The 24,237-nt window shown below is 35.8% G+C and overlaps 1 protein-coding gene across 2 annotated transcripts; it reads left to right on the top strand.

The window, feature by feature from the left end:
* The first annotated feature begins 459 nt into the window (after window positions 1–459).
* Window positions 460–19,205, top strand: swap70b (switching B cell complex subunit SWAP70b). Of its 2 annotated transcripts, XM_058751926.1 has the most exons (12): window positions 460–683; window positions 1,316–1,456; window positions 4,874–5,047; window positions 5,807–6,034; window positions 7,528–7,674; window positions 7,840–7,948; window positions 8,727–8,908; window positions 11,475–11,582; window positions 12,592–12,758; window positions 16,350–16,548; window positions 16,704–16,800; window positions 17,320–19,204. In XM_058751926.1, the coding sequence occupies exons 1-12, from the start codon at window positions 525–527 to the stop codon at window positions 17,436–17,438; spliced, it is 1,830 nt and encodes a 609-aa protein (XP_058607909.1). In that variant the 5' UTR covers window positions 460–524; the 3' UTR covers window positions 17,439–19,204. The 2 variants fall into 2 exon arrangements, with proteins under 2 accessions (XP_058607909.1, XP_058607911.1); XM_058751928.1 differs by lacking the exon at window positions 4,874–5,047 and having other exon boundaries at window positions 17,320–19,205.
* The last annotated feature ends 5,032 nt before the right edge of the window (window positions 19,206–24,237 follow it).

Genomic DNA, 24,237 nt, shown 5'->3' with positions numbered 1-24,237 from the left:
TTTCTATGAACTTTAATAGTATATTACTTTTGAATGAGGGGGTCTTTTTTTCGCTCAGTACTTTGGGGTCCAGTCGTTGTTCGTTTCACGCAGCCCGCCGCCTAAACCCGAGTTAACCTGTATTTTAAGCGATATTTGAGGTTTAAATCTACAGTAAGGTGAAAAAATGCATTCCTCTTTGTGGATGTAGTCGCATTCTGACACTAAAGCGCTCAAACAGGTTACTGTTTCTGTGGTTAACCTCCGGCGACTACAACTTCAACTTCCAGTCGTTAGAGATTAATTTTGACTTGTGATCTACCTTTGCGGTTACTGAAACTTTGTAAACACAGTTGAACACGAGTAGCCTATTATGTGAATATCTTTTCGTTGTGGGAGGTTTATAATGTCTGGTAAACGCCTAATGATGTCATAGATTCCATCGAAGTCCTTCAGCAGCACGCGCTCATCGCTGAGTGGTGCTCGAGCCGCGAGTTCTGTAGTTCTGGTTCTAAAGTCATGTGACCGCTCCATTGTAAAACCTCATGAGAAAACGGTTCACATCAAGTACGACGCCAGTCAGTAGCTCAGAGACACTACCTCTCAAAATGGGACTAAGGGACGAGCTCCTCAAGGCAATATGGCATGCGTTCACAGCCCTGGATGTGGATAAAAGTGGGAAAGTGTCTAAGTCACAGCTGAAGGTTTGTTTTTGCCACCGAATTAACGTTCTTGTTCTTTTAAGTTTGGGCACTGGAGTGTAAACTCTGTTTCAATGGCTCAGTGCAGGAAATTCTTAGAGTTTAAGGATGTATGAATGATTGTAGCCGTACTGAATGTAAATGTAAGAATGTTTCAAGTGACTTTTTTTTCTTTAGCATTTCAAACTAGTTTCGAAACTTCAAAACTGCTTCTGGTGTCTTATTGTAGTGTGTTTCGGATGAGGTGTTCGATAATATATAACGGCAGCCTGAATAGCTGCACACCTTTAGTTATTTTCTAATCCTTCCCAAAACGTTGAATTTGTTTAAAACGTGTATTTTAATACATTCAGATGAAATGAAGGAGTTTTGATTTGCTAATTATATCAATATTTTGTCTAACGTCTTAAGTTATAAAGATAAGAATATAAGGAATAGTTGTATAATGGAATATTTGTATGCAGGCTCTTCCAAAAAATATAATGAACACAGAAAATGAGTGCTATGATGAATTCTGCTGAAAATAACTACTACTAAGTTTTTAAGCACTGAATTAGATGATTATTCAATTTCAATTTGCATGAATGAATTATTATTGGATATGTTTTGGTGTTAAACTCATTGGTGTCTTTCAGGTGCTTTCCCATAACCTGTGCACAGTGATGAAGATCCCTCATGATCCTGTAGCTCTAGAGGAACACTTTAGAGATGACGATGAAGGTCCTGTTTCCAATCAGGGATATATGCCTTACCTGAACAGGTTCATTCTGGACAAGGTAAGCACATTTGTCGTTGTCCAAATAGGACTTTTCAGTTGTCAGGATTTTGAGGATTGTGGGTCCTTTGTCTCGGGACAATATATTTGAAGTATTACTTAATATTTATATTCGTCTTTCTCTGGATAAAATGTATGTAGACTGCATTGACAGAGAGAAAAAAATGTTTTTGATGGCCATTCTTCTTATAAACAGCTTGTGGTTTTACATGCTGAGCTTTGCACTTTTTCATAAATGCTGTAATTCTTTTATGGATGTTCATTTTCTCATGTGAAAGTTTGTCATCCTAATGGTAGACTAACCCCAATTTGACTAAAACAACTGATGCATTTACTGTAGATCTATTTAAAGTAAATGTTAGATAACATATTGAAAGTCTTCCGGGCATGAGAATCTGTTTCTTTTTGCAAGATAAATGATGTTGAAAGTAACATGGAAGAACTGCTTTCTTTGTAATTTCTCATTTTCTTGTGCAAAAAGGAAACAGAAGGAGGGAAGAGATTTCACAATGCACCACAAAGCATTCAGTTCTGGTGTATAAGAAAAAATAATTTGTTGCTGAAAGGTATTATAGGCAATGTTGAATTTTAGTGCTTACAATTCCTACAATGGAAAGGCAAATTATACCCTTTAACTATTTTATGTTTGTCTGAGGTCGCGTGTTTAACACACTTTGGGGATTTACATCACTAGCCACGTATTGTCAGCTTTCTCTGTTTACACTTGTATAGTTGTGAGTGACCTAACACACACTCCACCCTGCTGCAGGGAGACCCGCCTTTGCCCTTTCTCTGCCTTCCACTTTGACTCTCAGCCAAGCAATTTAACTTCTGGTCAGTGGGAAAAAACAAGTTACAGTGCTTAACTTGGTTTTACACTTATACATTCACACACATGCTAGCCATTGGCTTCTGTCTGAGACGGTACACTAACAGCTTAGTCACACATCTTACTTCTCGTTTTAAGATGATGCATGATTGTGATTTTTGGGTAAATTATGCCCCACTTCTTTCTCACCCTTTCAGCTCTCTTGATTCCAGGAATGCATTGTCTGTAAAGTGCTCTGATGTCAAATGTGGAACAAAAGACTTAGACCCACTCCACAAACACAAGACCAAAATAGAGTGATGCTATTAAAATGGGCTAGTGCTTTGTGACCCACTTCTTTTAATACGCTGTGTGGTTATGCTCCAGTATGACATGCTGTGACCACCAGTATGATCAGTTTGAAAACGTGTTTGTTTCTCAGCTATGTTTAGATGGTTAGATGATGGTAATAATAACATGTCTAAATGACAAGAAACATACACTGTCTTTTAGGTCAGTAAGATTTATTTATTAATAAAATAGTTTTATTCAAGTAATGATGCATTAATTTGATTTTAAAAAGTACATAATTGTTACAAAAACATTCTATTTCAGATAAATGCTTTTTTGTTGTTGCTTATTTATCAAAGAATCCTGAAAAAATTGTATCACGGTATCTATAAAAATATTTAACAACTGTTGTAAAAATATATTTTGAAAAGCAAATCAGCATATTACTTCTGAAGGTTCATGTGACATTAAAGAGTGGAGAAATGATGCTGAGCTTTGCCATCACTGGAATAAATGACATTTAAAAATATATTAAAATGGACAGCAGTCATTTTAAATTGTAAAAATGTATTTTTGATCAAATAAATGCAGCCTTGATGGGCATAAGACTTTTTTTCAAAGACATTAAAAGTTTGAACAGTAGTGTACATTGCATAAGATTTGTCAAAGTGTCTATCTAGAATGCTTGATTCTTATTGGTCAATGGCAGCGTTTTACAGTTAAATAGGTTTTAATAATCACCACTAATGTGAATAATTGACTCAAGCAATTCATTTCCTGAATGTGCTAGTTTACTCAGCGCTGTCTTTCTCCTTGCATAATAAAATACAGCATTTTAAGTCCATTTATTTATTTTCCAAGTATTTGTGTAAAGTAGGATAATGGACAGGCGACTTCATCCCTTTCTTCTTTGTTATATTAAATAGTTGACTTCATGTGACTTCTAGCTCACAACATTCAGTGATATTTGGTTGTACAAGTAGGTCCTCTATAGCTAGAAATTCGAGAACTGATTGCATTAACTAGCTGTCAGAGTCCATGAAGTCTTGCTCATCCCAAACACTTCCTACAGTAAAACGTAAGACTTTCTCACCCTCACGACCCCTCACAGTCAGAGAAACCATAAAGCAGTTATTCACAGGCGTGATAAAGTCTATTTATGAATGTGATGGAGCCTGAGCTCCACTGAATACAAATGAACAGCTTCATCTGGAGAAGAACAGAGGCTCCACTGGCCACTCAGGTCTCCACAAGGCCCCTATTGTGAGCCTCCCGGAGAAAGCCGGGGTGCGATGGGAGGTGCGTGTGCGAGCGAGGGATGAAATCTGGCACATATACTTGTAAAGAGGAACTGCCATTTCAAAACAAACATACTTACACCACTGCAACCAAGACGGCGATTGAGTTGGTGGATTACGGTGACTGTTTCATGAGAGTTATCTGGTCTCTTTTGTTGCAAATTTTGCTCCACCAGACAGAGGACTATAAATAGTGTTGGACTATGATAGTTCATTTGAGCAGTTCAGCTTCTTCTTGTGGTTTGGTTTTAAAGTATGAATTCATAGCAGTGAATTAATTAGAACTCAATTTAAGCCAGCTGTAGGCTTAAGTTGTCATTTGCAGTCACAGATGAAATCTGCATGTTTTAAGTGCTTATTTCTGTATAAAATATGTGGAATTCTGTTGAATTGATTGAAATGTGATTTTTTTTTTTTTTTTTTTTTATTTTTATTTTTTAATTGGAGATGAAAGGATAAACTACACAAAACATCTGAAAACCAAACATGCAACATTTTCAAACAACAGTCAATAATATTTAGAGGCATAATATGCTTTTTGATTCATATTAAATAATGACTGTAATATGTGTTAGAGTAGGTAGACTAGCTTCCGTTAGTACTTTATAATTTAAATTTTGCCATTTGAAGACATTAAGTTTGGGTTTGCTAAAATGTTTCGCAGTTTTCCCAACAGAATGCTCAGCACTAGTCAGATGGGCACTGGATGCAAAACTGTGCCCAGAACGCTCCAAAAGTATCCATGGGAACTCTAGTTAAGTACTGGGGGAAAAACATGTCTTATTTGCAGTGTTGTGTGTGCCTTGAATAGGTTTCAGGCCTTCTTTGCACTTGTAAACCAGAATCAGGACATTTTGTTCATTTTGATCTGTATATCAGATTCAATTAGTGTTGAACCTTTCTAACATTTTTTTTATTTATTATTGTTGTTTGGCATCTCCCCGTTGTTTTTGCATTTCTCAGTTCCATAAGGTCTCATGAGGACATTTATTTATTTATTTATTTATTTATTTTCCTGCAGGTCCAGGATAACTTTGACCGAATAGATTTTAACAGGATGTGCTGGACTCTGTGTGCCAGAAAAAACCTCAACAGAAACCACCTCCTTATCTCAGATGATGATGCATTTAAGATCTGGTGCATTTTTAACTTCCTCTCTGAGGATAGATATCCACTGGTCATGGTCTCAGAGGAGGTGAGGATAACTATATCTTTGCAACTAAATTTTACAAAAAGTAGCAAGAATGCTTGGTAGAAACATTTGCAAAGTGATGCAAATATATTCAGTAAAGGTAGATGCAGAGATTTGTTTTTATGATTTTCTGTGACTTTTCCAGTAGTTTGTGATCACTAGATAACGGTTTTTCTAAATGTAATCATGTAATTATGTAATTGGACACAAATAGCGGTTCCGTTCTGACAAAATATTTTAGACATAACAACAACAATTGGTTTTCAGCAAAACTTTTTATTCATTACTCATTCAAAATTCCTCTATATTTCCATATATTTTTGGGAGCCCTGTAAAAAAGAGAACAGCCTTTTTCAGACCTCTTTTCATAGTGTAGTTCCCATTTCTAATCTCCAATGATATTTTTATGCAAACAAGATTTTTTATTCTTTGGTACTTCTGTTTTAAAAACTTCTGTTTTGTTCTTCCATTCTGATTATGATTGTGAACGGTCTTTTAAAAAGGAAGTTGTCAGCTTGTTGTTATTATATGTGACTGTGAGATTTTTTTTCTTATTAAAGAGTGAACTATATCAGGATTATTATACTTACTCTTAGTGAAATCAGAGCAGTCCTTCAGTCATTATGTGTTTTTCTGAATATGCTGTCTATGTTGTTGCACAAGAATAACTAGCATCTACTAGCTCGGAAATACATGCAGTTTTCTCATATTTAAATGTATCATAAATGATTGATATAATTATGTTCATGCTCTCACCCTCAGATAGAGTACTTGCTTCGTAAGCTAACAGAAGCCATGGGTGGCAGTTGGATTGAGGAAAAGTTTGAAGAATACAAGCTCCAGCTGAGCAGCAAGCACCAGTGTCTGAATGTGTGGGAGGTGATTGAGTTGGTGGGTATGGGTCACTTCAGTAAGGGCATGGACCGCCAGACCCTCTCCATGGGCATTAATGAAGTGTTCCAGGAACTTATTCTGGATGTGCTCAAACAGGTAAGAGGAGTACAGCTCCAGTATAATAGATACAGTACAGTACACGCATACATACAGGGTCTAAAATTTACTTTTTTGCCATGTCTTCCAGTGGCAGTGAATTGAGAAAATCTACTGGCCATAAATACTTCTAATCAGCCATCAAACTGTTTTACTTATAAAACGACTCTCTCGTGATGATCTAGTGTTCAACTCCAAAGGGAACACAAATGCTTTTTTCCTCGTATTATCATTTTGATGGCGTAAAAGAATATTCCGCATGACAGTACATTTTTCCTCTCATTTGGCAAGTGTTACTTTTGAACCCAGCATACGTATGTACATTTTATTATTATATTACAGACAGTTGTTCATAAATTCATAAATTTATATTTGCCTAGTGAAATACAATTTAATATATTTATTATTTTCATGTATTTTAAAATGTAATTTAGTTCTGTGATGAAGTTATTTTAGTCTTCAATGTCACATGATCCTTCAGAAATCATTCTAATATGCTGATTTGGTGCTCAAGAAATATTTCTTATTATTATCAATGTTGGAAATAGTTGTGCTGCTTAATATTTTTGTGGAAACCAATACACTATTTTTCATTTTATGAATATAAAGTTCAAAAGAACAATATTTATTTTAAATCTTTTGTAACATAAATATATTTGTTACTTTTGATCAATTTCCTGAGTAAAAGTATTAATTTTGTAAAACAATTGTTACTGACCCCAAACTTTTGAATGGTAGTGTGTATCAGATATTTAAGCATATTTTTTTATTAAATATGTTCAACAATGAGCAATTAGTATGTGAATATATGAGCAGAATTGTATATTCTTTTCAGCACATTCATTGAGCACGTTCTTTTTTGAATGAACGAGGTAAATCTGGATTGAGATAATCACTGTGTTTAATTCTTCTGGTTGTTGTCAAACCTGTTACAATTCCATTTCCTCATGTTTAAGAAAGTAGGTCATACCTGGAATGTTAATGTCTTAACCACCATGTAGCCTATGCAGTATGCATCTGCTAATAATAACCTTTATTAGACTGACTTCAGCCTTGATATGAGCTGCCTGTGTTTTGAAGTCTGTATGTTTTGGAGATCTGAGAGCACTGTGAACAAAGCACACTGGCATCAGTGTTGTTTTCTGCTTTGACTATGAATGAGAGAGAGAGAGAGAGAGACTGGTGCCAAGGCCAGCTGTGCAGCCACAGTCAGGATCAGATACAGATTAACTAAGTCATAGGAAACTGGTGCTTAAACAGGATGCAATACTTGTATGGCGTGAAATGCACATTTAGCCTTAACAAGGCCTTAGGAAAAAATAATATGTGAGTCAGCATTCAGGATCCAGACTTTTAGCACTTGTAGCAGTGATACAGAATTACTCAGAGATAATTTGAGGAGCAGGACTCACCGTTGTTTCCACGTGTTGGCTCCACCAGCAGGAAACTGTCAACTGAACTGCAATGTGACTTGTTCCTTTGACCTGTTACAGGGTTACATGATGAAAAAAGGCCACAAAAGGAAGAACTGGACTGAACGGTGGTTCCTGTTGAAGCCCAACTTAATATCATACTATGTTAGTGAAGATCTTACAGAGAAGAAAGGAGACATACTACTAGATGGAAACTGTTGTGTTGAGGTAAGGGCTCATCAAAGAATAATTTTCCGTAATGATTTATTCTAAATATTTCAGCTTGGCTTTTACTGTAAGGAACACTAAATGTGTCATTTCTACGGTGACATCATTCTCATGGATACATTTCCTTTTCCTCTTATTGTGATGACCTCACGCATTCCTCTGCAGTCCTTACCTGATAAGGAGGGGAAGAAGTGCCTTTTCTACGTCAAGTGTTCAGACAAAAGCTTTGAAATCAGTGCCTCCGATAAAAAGAAAAAACAAGAATGGATTCAAGGTGAGATTTGAATCATCCCGATGATTCATTCTGTTGTGGCTTTCACGGTCAAATGTTTGTTTACACTGAAATTACATTCAGTATTCACATTCACACACATTGAGTGTTTTAGCATGGCGACTTTAAGGAAACTCAAATATAACACATTTTAAATAATTAGCAAAATTCCATTTGTTATTTCATAATTTTGATGATTTTTTTTTAACATTTAATGAGTTTTAGGACAATATTACAGAGAAGAAAAAAAAACAGTACAAAAGACGAGATCAATCTAATGATACAATAGATAAATAATAATAAATATGTTTTCAAAAAGTTGTAAATAAAAGTGTGGCATAGGAAAACAATAAAAATGCACAATCAGTATGATACAATAGAATTTAACTGAAAAAAAAAAAAATGTTAGAACTAAGATTGAGTCTGCTTCTGACAATGTTCCCCGACATATTGCTTGAAAGGGCCCCAAGCTTTATTAAAATGGTTAGATGAGCCTCTTATAGAATGTTTGAACTTTAGAAAAAAAAGAGGATGTCACAAATGCATTGTGTTGGAGTGATGACATCAATTCTAGTTTTGAAAATATTTCTAATAAGGAAGATTTGTCAAAATTTATCACAGGCGAAATAAGTCTCTTATGCAAAATATAATTATTTAAATAACCATTTTCTATTTGAATTTGTATTTTTTTTTAACCAGTGTTTAGTACTGTATATATACTGCATGTATTGCTTTATGTTCATATTAAAGTATATAACTTCTGTCCTTTATGCCCACTCAGCTATTCAGACTTGTATCACACTCCTGAAGGTGGGACGTCCAGCTCCACACCACGAGGCACGGCAGAAACGGCGAGAGTTACGACAGAAACAACAGGCTGAGCAGGAAGAACTGGAGCTGAGGATGAGAGAGCTGCAGACGGCCAATGAGAACAAACAGAGAGAGCTGGAGGCCATGAGGAAGGTCTGTAATGTTCTACAACAACAGCTGCTGAGCTTCTAATCCCTGTGTTTCTAGCAACTCACACAAACATGTCTCTCTCAGCACATTTAGTGGAAATTGGATGGTTTGTCACATTGTTACTTCTACATTTTAATATACAGAATATGGCTGTTATTTGGTGATTTAAAAAAAAAAAAAAAAAAAAAAGCAATCCATTCGAGATGTCACCATGTCAGGAAATACAAACTGTTGGACTTGTAGAAAGACTAGCATTTAGTCATGCATGTGGAAATGGAAACAGCATTTTTACGATTAAAAAGAAAAGATAAAGTGCTGTTGGTATTGGAACAAAACTACAAACATACCCCCTGTGAACGGCAGTTTAACGAGTGAAACAGGAACTGTCTGTTGCCACACTGACCATTCAAGAAAGTGTTTCCCCAGGAACCCATGGTGGCTCTTTGTAATCTTTCTCTGCTATTCATGAATTGTGATTTCACTGAAACTCTCATCTTCGATTTCAAGTACCACCTTCCCTATTCATGGCCTCTACAGAAACCTGTCAGCAGAAGTTGTTTCATCCCAAACGACCTATAGTGAAGCTGGAATTAGATTAGCTCAAGTGTGTGGTTTCACACCCTATATCGAGATGTGGATTGAGCATGTATGTGTGAGAGTTGGGGGCTGGGTGAGGAATTGTGGTTTTGCATTTAACCCTTCTTAACCTTCTTTCATCTAATTTCTCGTTATTCTGATTATCTTTTCCGGTTGAGTGATTTAATATTGTTAAATCTGAGTTTATCCAGGCTTATCCCCAATGAGTTTTGTCATCGGCAAGTGGATTTAAATCAGTAAGATAAGCATGACTGTGTTACAGATTCAGCACATTGGTTAATCTACAAAAATTTGTGAGATCTTAAGGGTCAGCACTCAAATGTTGAGTAGTGTGCAGGAAAGGGATTTGTTTGTCATTTCTCTTCGTTTATAGACTTTACAAAATACTAAATTAAATGTTTGGCATAAAAATATAAACCAGTAATTAAGACTGGATTCTTCGACTAACTATATGCAACAATAATCAAAATAAACAATTTGAAAACATTCAAAAATATACTTTACTGAATACGTTTTTAATCATTTTATATTAATTAAAAAAAAAAACAATATATAAACACCAAAAAACATTAAACGTTTAGTCACTTAAATGTGTTTTATATATATAAAAATGCATTTAAACATCTAGTCGAACAATCAGGTATTAATTATTGTTTTACTTTAGGTCGATAAATTCAGACAAATCAAAAACACATTTAAACAGTGTTTTATATATTTATTAATATACCTGCATGTATAGACTTTAATACTACAGTACATTTAGACATACAAATATAAACCAGTAATTAAGACTTGATTCTTTGACTAGATATTTGTTTATAGCAATATGCAAAAACTACAATAAACAAGTTAAAAGTATTCAAATAAAACAAAATTATGCTTGACTGATTTTGTTTTTCATTGTCTTATATTTGAAAACATTATATATAAATATATAAAATATATATAAAATGTTAAAATACATTAAAAATGTGTGAATTTCTGTACAAAATGAAATTTAATTGGATGAATTGGTCTGAATAGTTCAGAAAAAGCAACAAAAATGTCTTTGAAAACCATTTAAAAGCATAAAATATTGGCATAAAAATATAAACAATAATTAAAAGATTTGAATCTTTGACCATTTAAAAGAGTATGCCATAAAAACCACAAATAAACTGCAAAGTCTAACAGCTGACAGCTGATTACAGTAAATTACACAAAACACAATATTCTCTGATAGAAAACCCGTCTGACACAGTACATATAGTGTTAACTGGGAACAATCATTTGATTTATGCTGATGACAAGTTCTCATTGTCTGATATAATTGTGTCTGAACTGTTGTCTGCATGGAGAACAGTCCAGCATTGATGTGTCAGTGCCTCTCCCCCATCCCCTAATACATAGCAGGACAATAGGTGCCTGGGGAGAGAACTAGAGAGGGCCGTTCCAAACCCTGAGGAGTTCATACTAAAACAATACCTGCCCTGTCACTCAGCACGGCCACCTGGGATCTCACACTGACCTGCCATCTGACCACAACCATACAGAAAGTGATTGAGGGGTGAGATTGTGGTCAGCTGTGTTAACAGAGGATACTGTTGTTCATTTGCATTTAACTCAAAGATTATTTGGTTTCTAATTAAAACCTGTTGTGTTAAAATAAAAAATATATATCACATACAGACAAAGTGTGATTTATTTTTTTTGCGCATTGTGTAAAATGTTTACGGTTGTGACGGATGTGTCAGGTTTAGTAGTTTTTTTGTCTTTGGTTTTCTGAAAGGCCCCTGCTGTGTTGAAGTTTGCATACAAAGTTCTATTGGCCGTAATCTTGATGGTTTGAACACTTGCATTCTGGGTAGTGGTATTATGATCCAATGGGAAAATTTGCTTGTTTCCTCCTTTTATAGCCAACTTTTTAAATCCAGTGCAACATGATGTGTTTTCTGATTTCTTTACAAATGAAGAAAGTCTTTGTGTTGCACAGAAACTGGAGGAGGCCGCAGCCAATGCAGCAGAAGAAGAACACAGACGTCTGCAGACCCAGAGCGAGCTGCAGGATCTTTACCGGGTGGAAATGGAGAAAGAGAAAATGGTAGTTGCTTACTCTTTAAACTTGGTTGGTGACTGTTTGGCTAGCATATTGTTAACATGGCCTTTAGCACTGACTCTTCTATGCCCTTTGATATCACGTACCTAGAGAGGTTATTCTGACCAATGAGGTGCTGGATTACTTCAGCTCCACAGGTCCATATTTGGAATATTACAGGAAGTATGCTGCAGCATAAGTTCTGCTTTCTACAGTTATAACTGGAAACATGGAAGCACAAAATTTGAACACAGTGTCACATAAAACCAAGCAGTCTGCACTGATATACTTTTTTAAAGGGATAGTTACTTAACCTCTTAACTGTCACCGTCCACCCTGTTTACTTTTACAAGTTTACTTCACTATTTTACAATTAAATCCTGCTCTAATCATGACAAACTATATATCGTTGGAAAGGTCTTAAGACTCCTAAATAGGTATTTTACCACTTTTTTTGTTAAAATATTATGTAGGAAAAGTAATAGATTAATTTATGACAAGAGTGCACCTGAAAAATCTACATCATAACAGGAGTTCTGACCTTTGTCACAGAAAGTCTTCTTTTTTGCCTTTTTCTCTATCACGCTTTAGAAATCATAAGAAATGATATATCAGTTGAAAACTTAAAATCTCAAAATTCATCCTTTGAAACCCATTTTAAAATCAGACATTGCATTACCATGGAAATGGTACATCAAAATCATGTTACAAAATGTTTTCATTCATGAATTATAAAAATTTAAGTTTGGATAGTGCACTATAATGTCTATGTTCAAAACTGTGAGTGACAGTTAAGGGGTTAAAAATGAAATTTGTCATAATTAATCATTCTAATGTTGTTCCAGACCAAACTTGACTCTCCTCTGTGGAACACAAATATATTTAGATTTTTTTTTTGGTCCAATGAAAGTCAGATATTCTTTTGGCAGCTGAAACATTCTTTTAAATATCTTCTTTTGTGTTTTGCAGAATATAGAAAGTTAAAAAATATTATATAATTGTATGTGTGTTTTAGGTGCGGCAGCAAATGGAGGAACAGGTGGCTCAAAAGTCCAGTGAGTTAGAGCAGTACCTGCAGCGCGTACGAGAGCTGGAGAACATGTACCACCGTTTAGAAGAAGCACTGGAGGAAGAAAGACAGGCCAGACAAGATGAGGAAACTGTCAGAAAACTACAGGCCAGGTAAACATATTTAAATCATGACAACTCTCTGAATGGTCTTAGCATGTTAATGGATATGACAATGTTAATGCATTTGGTGTTGGCTCACTAGATCTTCTATGCATGCTGCTGCTACCAGTAGATACAGACACGCTGCTGTGAGCATGAAAGATGTGCAGTTGCTGCTGCATGAATACATCAATTCTGTAGAAGATCTAGACATGTGGAGCTGGGGGAGGTGGAGGGTTTCCGAGAACTCTGCAGGACAACTAATAGCAAACAATGAACCAGACTATATTAGCATAAGATGAAATTTTTAAAAGGTTATCAAAAAGGCAGTGACCAGAAGTACTAATATTTATTGTGTGTGTGTGTGTGTGTGTGTGTATAACAGCACACACACAATATATATTTATACAACAGTTCTTTCTGGTCCTCAAATCTGATTGGCTTAGAGTGTTTTCCAGGAGTGCGATATTCTAAACGGAACTCCAACCATTTCACTGTTTGCATCACTGCGCTTGCAGTATTTCTCAAAGAGATTGTCATGGCTTTTTTTGACTGAATTGCCTAGCAATTTTTATGATGGCTGTTATTGTTGTTTATTAAATATTATTATTCAATAAATAATATTATATATAAATAATAGTAGTATTTAACTATAGTATTTGGTATTGAGAAACGGTGCGTGTTCGGGATGGTGATTAGTTACATTGTTCCACCATTAGATGGTGACGAGACTTTTTATGAGTGAGTCAGCAGTAAAGACTTTCGTATTGAAAGAGACTGAAACAAGGTGGTAAACAAGGAAGTTATTTTTACTTTCAACAACACAAGGATGTTATTTTTACTTTCAACAACAGCTTGTAAGACGCACCCAACAGTTCTAAAGTGACGTTTTCGACACAACGTCACTACGAAGGGCGATAAGAGTGGTCCCACCCGAGCAGAGCCACAGCGGGTTTTACTCAAAATACTTCCTTTTCCCAAAGAAAGGGACTCAAGCTCTTCGTCCCATATTAGCTCTGCGTGCACTGAACAAATACTTGAAAGTACAAGTTCAGAATGCTCACTCATTCTACACTCCTAAAATAAATGTGACAGTGCGATTGGTTTACGTCGATTGACCTGAAAGATGCATATTTTCACATAAAGATATATGCACCCCACAAGAAATTCCTGAGGTTTGCTTTCCTTGGCGTGGAATACGAATATCTGGTTTTACCATTCATCTTGTCTCTCAGCCCCCGAGTGTTTGTAAAATGTACAGAAGCATGGGATTTGGGATTGGTGCTTGATGCCCTTTCCATGTCCCCATTTGAGCCGTTGGACAGGGTTGTTTTCAAAATATTGTCATTTAAGGCGGCACTGCTGATAGCTTTGGTTTTGGCGAAGCGCGTAAGCGAGATTAACGTGTTTTCAGTGCATTCAGCGTGTTTGCAGTTCATGTCTGGGGATGCAGGGGTAATTCTGAAACCTAATGCTGCATTCATGCCCAAAATAGTTAATGCTATCATTCCTCTTGAGTTGAGAGCCTTCTATCCACCACCTTGTGCTTCATCAGGACAGCAAAAGTTGAATGCATTGTGCCCAGTGCGTGCTTTATGCATTTATACAGAAAGAACCAGAGGGTTCAGAGAGAGTGATCAGCTGTTCGTATCTTGGACGAAACTTCGTACAGGGAAGCTGATTACTAAGCTATCACTATAGCGTCTATCGCACTGAATAGTGGAGGCGATTTCCAGTAAGGGTCTTGTGTCCCCACCTGGTTTACGTGCACACTCAACAAGGGGAATGTCAACTTCATAGGCTCTATTTAAAGGAGTCACGTTACAGGATATTTGCGAAGCGGAGAGTTGGACCTCACCGCACACATTTGCAAGGGTTTATAAACTGGATGTTACAGCTCAAACTTCAGCACATCCAGTATTGAGCGTAGGAATGTGAGTCACGAGTCATTACTCGTTCAGCCCCGGATGCGGTGATTGTGGTTGGCAAGAGACTTCAAGGCAGGCTATCTGGCAATACGGGAGTTAGGATATCCCATAGTGAGACACCGAAACGTAAGCTTGAAAGAAAACAATAGGTTACTTGCGTAACCCCGGTTCTCTGATAACATTAAATGAGGTGTCTCACCAGATCACCCTCCTTGCTGTGTGAAGCGAGGAAGAAGTGTGCTTGTTTTGAATGTCGTAGTGACGTTGTGTCGCTCCCTTTATACTGAGCGGTGGGGAGGCCACTCCCAGACACAATGTCACATCTGCCAGCCAATTGGGGCTGACGTAATGTAATAGGGCTTCTGAGGAATACGTGGAAGGGGCGTATCCCATAGTGAGACACCTCACTTAATTCTATCGGAGAACTGGGGTTACGCTAGTAACCTATTGTTTTCAGCGGACTTTCAAAATTTGCTTTGCTTGAGTAAGCATGACAGTTACAATACAGTTACAATGTTTTTTTCATTTGATTTAGTCAAATTATTTTGCATCAAACACAATCCGCACGCCCAGAAGCTGCCGTAACTGACATAGATTTATAGAAAATTACCTTTTTTGTCACTTTATTAAGCTTTAAATTACATCTCAGATGACAAGGGATCAACTTATAATCATGTTTATATTAATTAGCCTGTGAAATCATTCTCTCAGATGGCCTGGGTATTCACAGCTTATATAGATGGAACACCACTGAGATATATAGAGATATATATAGAGATGTGGCAAAGCAACATATTATTAAACTATAGACACACCGTTACAGCACAACAAAACTTTCAGAGTAACTTAGGTCATGTGACACCTGGAACGGGGCAACCAACAAAAGGCTGTCCGTTTCCTTGTAAGGTAGGAAGTTCGAGTAGCGTCACAAACACATGAGGATGTCTGAGATGTCTGTTCAGGTCTGCAGTTCCTGTTCCCTGTCTCACCCCACGAAACTCTCTTCCTGTACTTGTGCTGACCCATCACCAGCTCATCAATTTACCCAAACTCACACAAAATGACACAATCAGCTCTATCACAGCAATTGAATTCCCCTCATTTATTTAGCTTCTAATGGCTCGCAAATGTCATTCGGCCACTGTTTAAATAATTAAGTAAATACACACACACACACACACACACATTTTTATGTATATGTATTTGCTTTATACAGTCTATTTTAGGTCACCTGTGAATTTATACAAGGTAAAAAGTATATTAAATTTATTTCACATTGCATTTGTAACTATCAGTGCTTACCAGAGTTGTGAGCCATTTAGAATGGTTTTTAACTTGTCATGACCAAATTTGAATGTTGGCTTGACAAAGCCCCGTTTAAAGGTTTTTAAAAAGTTTATAAAGGCTTGAAGTTTGATTATTAAAATTGTTATTTAAAAATTTACAATATAACTGCTTGTATTACATATTTGATCAAAGTCACAATTTTTTTGAGGCACCTACTGTAACACAAGAGATTGCGACATAGGATTTCCCATTTTCTCCTGCTACTTCTCTGTCTGTCTCTCTCCTGCCCGTCTAATAAAGATCTAAAAAGCTTGTAAAAAAAAAAAGAACGTAATATCATTTGACAATGTTTTTTAAATGTGAGCATGTGCATCTGTGTCTGCTGCAGGCTGCTGGAGGAGGAGGTATCCAAGCGTGCAGAGCTGGAGCAGATACACCTGTATCAACAGCAGACCATTTCCCAGACACAAGCGGAGAAACAGGAGCTGGAACGAGAGCGGCTGGCGAAGGAGAGCGCTTTGCAGTCTGCCATGCAGCAGCTGCAGCAGCTGGAGGCTGACAGACGGGGTGCACTGGAGGAATACGAGGTAGGACGCTAGAATAACATGGCTGGAGGCTAGTTATGCTGAAGTTGTGATCTTTGTTGCTGTGTAGATTGCCATCTAGTGGCTGAATAGAGCAATGTGCGCAGTCTTAAATATCGGTACCTCTGATGGTGAGATTGAATGTTTTATATGAACAGGAGGTGATGAAGAAACTAGCAGATGCTGCTAATAACACAAAGAGCTGGAAGGACAAGGTGACTCATCATGAAGGACTCATACGGCTCATTCAGCCAGGTGACCTACTCTTCTCTACTCTTTAATTATTTTTAAGAATTGTATTTTTTAATTTTAAGCACTTTTATTTAACATTTATTTACCAGCATCTAATCTTTTCACAAATGACTGCCATTTATAGGTTAAGCCTTATTTACATCATTCATTATAAAATATAATAAAATGAAACAATGCATCTTTATGAACCCATTTACACCAAATCTGAAAAATCATTCTGCAATGGTCCATCATTTTTTTTAAATACAAAAAAAAAATGATGTTGTTGTATAATTAAAAAATACATTTATTATTATTATTATTATTATTATTATTATTATTATATTAGCATTAATGTATAATAATAATAAATTATTATTATTATTTACTGAAAATCAAGCAGCATTAAAAATGCAGTTGACTGAATTAATGATTAATTTCTTCTGCTCATAATATTCTAATTTTGTGATTATGTGGATAGAAGTGTCTACTGAATGAATTAATATCCATTCCTTATTCATCTTGTCTGTTATGTCTTTTCAGGTCCCAAGTACCCTCAGAAAATCACAAACTGGGGACCTGCAGCTTTCACAGAGAAAGAACTGAGTCTGAGAGAGAAAGACTGGCAGGAAAAGAAAAACAGGCCTCCTACACCCCAGTAGTGTGTCCAGTCTGTAGATCTGCTGTCCTGTTAATACACGTTACTGTAGATCAGGGGTGTCAAACTCAGTTCCTGGAGGGCAGGAGCCCTGCAGTTTAGATGCAACCCTAATTAAACACACCTGATCCAGCTAATCAAGTCCTTCAGGCTTATTTGAAAGCTACATGGTATGAATTTTGGAGCAGGGTTGGAACTAAACTCTGCAGTGCCCTCCAGGAACAGAGTTTGATACCCCTGCTGTAGATAGTCACTAGTGAAGTGTATATATATATATATATACTGCCTCTGTGGGATTAGCCTCGGACCACACTAAAACTGTAGGCCACTTGACTTTACACAGTAAAGCTGAGCCTGGCCTCATCTGAAGAATTGTCTCACCATTCCAATATCTACTAACATTCCAGTGTCATTTTGTCCTTTGAAGTGATTTTATACTTTTTTTTTTTTTTTTTTTTTTGTATGATGTTCTACATCTTGTGAATGTATTCATTTTGGTGCATTTCCACCAAAGTAATGGCAGATTTTTCTTCCCTATAGTTCATGAGTTTTAAAAAATATTTTTTTTAAAGTAAAAAAAATAGTGAATAACATAACTGACCAAGTAAATATTGTGGAAAAAAAAAAGTGTAATTATGCATGCATTGCATTGTCATCTCTAATTTAGTTTTTAACAAGTATCAAAAATGTCAATTTTACAAATTTAAATAGTAATAAAGCATGCAAAATGGACTAATAAATCATTTTGTAATTAATACTTGTGCTAGAACAATTGACATTGCTGGAACGTATATAGCAGTTGTTCACATACTGTAAAGGCAATCTCATTCAAGGAGACATGACTGCAGTATTAACTAATTTATATGCTCAATTTATTAACACAATTGTGTTTTTACTGCAATTTATCTGTGTTTTTGGGATTATTCAGTTATGTACAATACCGTACCAAACTGTTGTTTGCCTTAAACTAATGTCCAGATTTAAGCCTGAGACCGTATTGTTTGTCATTCAATAAAGGCATTATTTAATAGTTGTAAATGATTGGTTTTCAGGAGTAATAAGAGTAATTTTGTTGAGTGGATAGAAAGTGATGGTGGATTTTAAGGCCACTAGGGGTCGATAGATCGCTGTCTTTTTACTGCTGCTTGTAGAAACAGTTGGGATATTAGGTGCGAAGGAAACTTAAAATGGGTTTGAAGGGGACATGGCTATTATTTGAAATGTTTAGATGTAATTTATGTATTCATAATTTATAATTTAAGTTTAAAACCAAATAGTCTAAACTTTTATAGTGGAATGTCACGATTATGTCAGTTTCAAAATGTACTCAAAATTGTATTATTGAGATGTATTACATATAATGAAAGATGATGGATCTTGAAAGTCAAATTGTGAATGAGAGGGGCAGAAGACTGTATTAACTGGTGTGTGCATAAATGTGTTCCTGATCAAGCGTGACGCAAGGCTATTAAAAAGGTTGGCCACCTTTCAGGCCACCATCATTCTCCATGGATATGATAATTGGATTCCTGATACACTCACAGTTTCCATAAACTATTTCTGTATAAGTAATTGAAAATCGCTCGTAGTCTAAACAATCAAAGCACAAATTTAACTTTGACTTGGTGGAATGAAGATGTATCGTTAGCTTAATTTCTCAATGGGGAGCAATGTATTCAGATAACAGGGAGGAAATTGAATTTCTTATTTAGCATGCTTGCTCATGTACAGGATGGAATGATTAAAATGAGATTGGAATTGTGATTATTTTAAGCTGTATAATTGAGTTGGACTAGAGGTTAATGCTGCTCTTACCTAAGAGGACGACATATCAACACTTGTACACACTAAATTTGTACCGCTGCCATTCTTGTTCGGAAGTGTCAGATTTGTGTTATTAGGCACAAGGGTCCATTTGTTTTCCATGAACTCATCTTGTGAAATTTTAACAAAAATTCTTGGCAGATATTAATTTCTAGTGCTGAGTGTCATATATGGGTAATAGCAAAACTTAAATAATAAAATTTAAAATACTAAAACGTCATTGCTAATAAACAAAAATAATGTGATTATTATATTTATAAAAATGTACATTTTTAATATATGTATTTAAAAATATTTTTTATTATCATAATTATTATTATTTGATGTGCTTTTTTGAGTGTTGCGTGACATATGGATAATAGTAAAAAAGAAAAGAAAAACATGCCTACATTATTTAATAAAAAAAGACCAGTCTGTGCTAAAACACTTTTATATGTTAATAAATAAATATATAAATATTTATTCAATTTTCTAAAATGTTATATAATATTTACAAGAATATATATTTAATAAAACTATACATATATTATTTAAAAATATTTATTCTTATTATTATTTATGCTTGTTTTGAGTGCTGTGTGTTATGTATGGGTAATAATAAGACGAAAGTAAAACACACTTGCATTGTTAATAAAAAAAGATCAATCGGTGCTTCAACACTTGCTGCTCTGGTTTAGTCAGATTAATTATTGCGTACATGAAGTTTATGTAGGCTACAGCAAAAGGTGAGGGCAAAAGGTGCACCGCATTAATATCTTATGTAACACGTCCAGCTGTGCTTGTCATTAACAGTCTAACTGACAATACCACTTAAAGCTGTATTTACTGCTGAGACCGACCTACTGACCCCCAGGCCCGTCCAACAACCTCCAAATTTTGCAGTCAATTTCTGCTGAAATATTTTGGCTCATTAACGTAACCCGGTCCTCGCGTGCGTTCTCACATGCAATCAGATATTTGATGATAAAAGCAATATTTATTTCAACTACGTTCCCCCCCCAGGCTGATCGATCGGCTCAGGCGAAAGACGTCATTAGTGATGTAAATGGGCGATTCTCTGCATTCCTCCAAATCTATCTGATGTACATCCAGAAAAAAGTGCTGCATTTATTAAAAAACGAGCACAACAACAGAATCATTTGCAATATCGCAGCCCACACTTAAGCATCCATCATCATTTGCAGTTCCGTCACGGACTTCACGTCTCACCACTCGACACTTGGAAAAGCCTGAGTTGATGAAATATCTTTTCAGTGACCTTCAAAGTTATTTATATATTAAAAGAAAAATCTAATGATTGTGCAAATATCTGCATACTACGTGAGTGACGGAGAGCGAGAAGCAGGCTAGGGGTAAATGTGCAGTCCAGATGCACTAAAGCTTTACACAACGAGACGGAGGGTCATTAACGGCGGTGCTCACGAGGCGGTGCTCCGGATGCGCCCCGCTCCCCAGCAGCGCCTGTATCCCATCATTCCTCTTTTCAAACTTCCTTGAATCCATCAGCTCCGGTTTGGGGCCTTCTGCGCTAGCGCAACATTCCAGAGAAATGATGTGAAACAGAAATGCATCAAATTCCTGATCTGGAATACATCGCTGGGTTATGCCTGTCCGTGGCCCCTCAGTAGATACTGTAAAAAGGGGCTCTGGGGTGTCCACAGAAAGGCATTTTTACATCTGCGCTGTGCGAAGCTGCTAGCACCTCTGGGGAGCCATGTGTTCAGTTTAATTCTTTGAGTCTTTGGAATGTGTGAGTGCTGTAAAAGTCGCAGCTATCTATGGAACTGATTAGTGGCTTGTTCTGCATTGATAGTCTGCAGGCATTTGTTTAATCTATTAAAACAAGGTCGAAATAAATTACAGTAAAAAGATCCATAAAGGTTACAGTTCCAAAGAGATTTAATTGAACTCAGGTTTATAGGATGATAATATGATAAAAGGGTCATTTTTTGTAATCAAAGCTGTACAGAGTAAAAGTAAATGACCCCCAGCACTGCACACATGCTGTACATGCACCCCAATGAAGAAACTGTCTGACATGACCTGCTAGAGCTGATGACATTTCCAGTGTCGGTCCGGTCTAAACAAGCTCTGACCGCCCCAAACCACCCTCTACCAACACTGGTTCTTGCTCTGGTCTATAATAAGGATGGGTCAAGAGTATTCAACTCACATTACTATTATAAAGTGTCTATTTTCGGTGAATCAGATGAAATGTTAAGGTCAGATATATTTCATAAAAAAATATAATGCTATAAAACAGTATGAAAATATTAATAAAATATTTATATGAGGAATAATGATGAAATATATATAATTGACATTATTTCTCATTATTATAATGCAGTAATGAATTTTTTAATGTATGCAAATTTGATGCATTTTTAATGCTTTTTATGCATTTGAACTTTTTCCATTCAAATGATAATTTATCCATATTTTCTGAATTTATTTTTAAAAAGAAATGTGTATTTCTATTATGCATTAAAATCAAGACATTTGTAATGTTACAAAAGATTTCAAATAAATCAAATAAATGTTGTTCTTATTAACTTTCATATTCATGAAAGATTCATGAAAAAAAAAAAAAAAGTCATACTTTCCATAAAAGTGTACAGCTGCAAAACATTTCAACATTGATAATAATAGGAAATGTTTATTGAGCACTAAAATAGCCTATTATTACAATATTACAGATTTTACTGTTTTTTATATATATGCAGCCTTGGTAAACATAAGAGACTTTTTAAAACATCCAAAGAATCTCACCGACTAGTGTAATTATGGAAATAAAGCTTCTAATATCTATCTATCACGCAAAGAGAATTTATATCAAGACTATATAAATACTAAGATTTGTTAAAACTAAAAAGGCATATATTCTGTTGTTTATTTTTTGCACGTTGCAAAATACATTAAATGTGCTGAGCAATGATTAGATACTGTAATAAAAACAATTTAGACATATCCTTTGCTCATTTTCCCCAGTTTCTTGACCTCTTCCTGAGGCAGTGGGCTAAGGTCAAGAACAAGCCTCAAATAATTTTAATACAAACCTGGATAATTTTTTACAGGAAACTCAGTGGGATATCGAACCCCTCCCTTTCAATTGTTCTCTCAGGTTATAAATACGCTCACTGACCACCTCGACCTTTGTGAAGCCGTTTATATAGAATGGAGACTCAAACAACACAGAAGAAGTTTCATAATGACAGACAAAAAGTCTACACCACAACTCTGATTCATTTTTTTCTCTCTCTCTCTCCCTCTCGAGTCCTGTGGGAGCATGGCGTGAGTAGGGCAGAGTGGACTTGTGCATCTGTTTGAAATGCTGGACGTGCCAATATGTTGGAGGGATTTTTTTTTAGACACAGTCCTTCCTCATCCCAGTTCCTCTTCTTCTTCTTCTTCTTCTTCTTCTAACACAGAGGAATGTAAGGAAATGAGCAAATATAAAACATCAGTGCCTCCACAAAAAAATGTGAACCACCCCCCATGGATCTAAACCCTTTCCCGCCAACTCCTCACAATCTGTGTCTCCTTATAATTCCTCTGGCTTCGAGACGTCTGGCCTGGTTCAGGAGTCTGGAGTTTAACCAACATATTGTTTACCAGCATCCTTCTGCTGAAATTTACATCGAAAATAGTATAAACGAAGAAAGACAGAGGCACAAAGGGACTATGAATTTGTCAGGGTCATATTAATGGCACTGGAGTAGAGCATTATGAGATAATTATGAGTGAGTCGATGTTTTCCAATTGGCAAGAATATTTGTTTTAGGGATAAGGAAAGATTTAACAGAGATTAACAGTTAAAAAGTATGTACACGTTTTATTTTTGTTTTACTTTTTTTATAATAATAAAGACAGTGAATTTTTTTTATCTAAGAAGATCTTTGCACAAAACAACATTTTGCACTTCTATTGCATTTCATGCAAAACAATAAACAGGTTAAACAGGTTACTATGGGTTGCACAAATCGCGTTTGGCACATAAAAAAACAGACCAGCCAGATTTTGATCAGTATAGAAGTACTATGCAAAGTTTGTTATTTTTGGATCAGTCTTAATGACCGGTAGCAGACAGATCCATCTTTCTTGGCTGGAGACTGGAGCTGAGCATCGTGACCCAATATCTGGAAAATGTCCGACAGGACACGTTTAGACAGCCTGTCGCCCTTGTAGAGGGACACAGAAATGGGAGAAAAACAAACAAACCCCAAACAAATAAGGATTCACTCACTGGCCCATTAATTTAATAAGTGACAGAAGCCTAAACAACGAAATGAGGACGTAGGTGGTGACTGGAATATGGTAATACTTCAGAGTGCTTTGCTTGTGATTGTTTAGCCAATTCCACATTGTGCACAACATATACAGCTGATTACAGAGTGAGCAAAAGTCTTGTCTTTTTTTCTACCAAGAAGACACAAGTTAAACCTGACAGAATCAATATAATCTAGTTTGTCTAGAGCAGTGATTCTCAAATTTTTTTTTTTAAATCTAGGCTTCTTAACTGTGCACAACAATATTCAAAGGCCCCATGACTTTTTCAGTTTTTAGTTATTTACAAGATAAGGATTTCCAGTAAATTCTTGGCATAACTAGGAAAATGCATATTCATTATAAAAATGCATATGGAGTTACAAGTTTGACTTCTCCAGGTTTAGAAATCACACTTTTAAAATTACACTGCCGTACAAAGGTTTGGGATCAGCAAGATTTTTATGCTTTTTAAAGAAGTATCTTTTGCTCATCAAGGCTGCATTTATTTGATCAAAAATAGAGAGAGAGAGAAAAAAGCACTAATATTGTCAAATATGATTAATGTTTCTATTTTATTATACTTTAAACTATAATTTATTCCTGTGATGCAAAGCTGAATTTTCATCAGCCATTACTCCAGTCTTCAGTGTCACATGATCCTTCAGAAACCATTCTGATTTATTATCATATTCTGCATATTCAAAATGGAAATC

The sequence above is a fragment of the Onychostoma macrolepis genome, chromosome 18 (assembly GCF_012432095.1).
Source record: "Onychostoma macrolepis isolate SWU-2019 chromosome 18, ASM1243209v1, whole genome shotgun sequence".
In the NCBI taxonomy this organism is placed as follows: Eukaryota; Metazoa; Chordata; class Actinopteri; order Cypriniformes; family Cyprinidae; genus Onychostoma; species Onychostoma macrolepis.
This window is presented reverse-complemented; position numbering and strand designations above follow the sequence as displayed.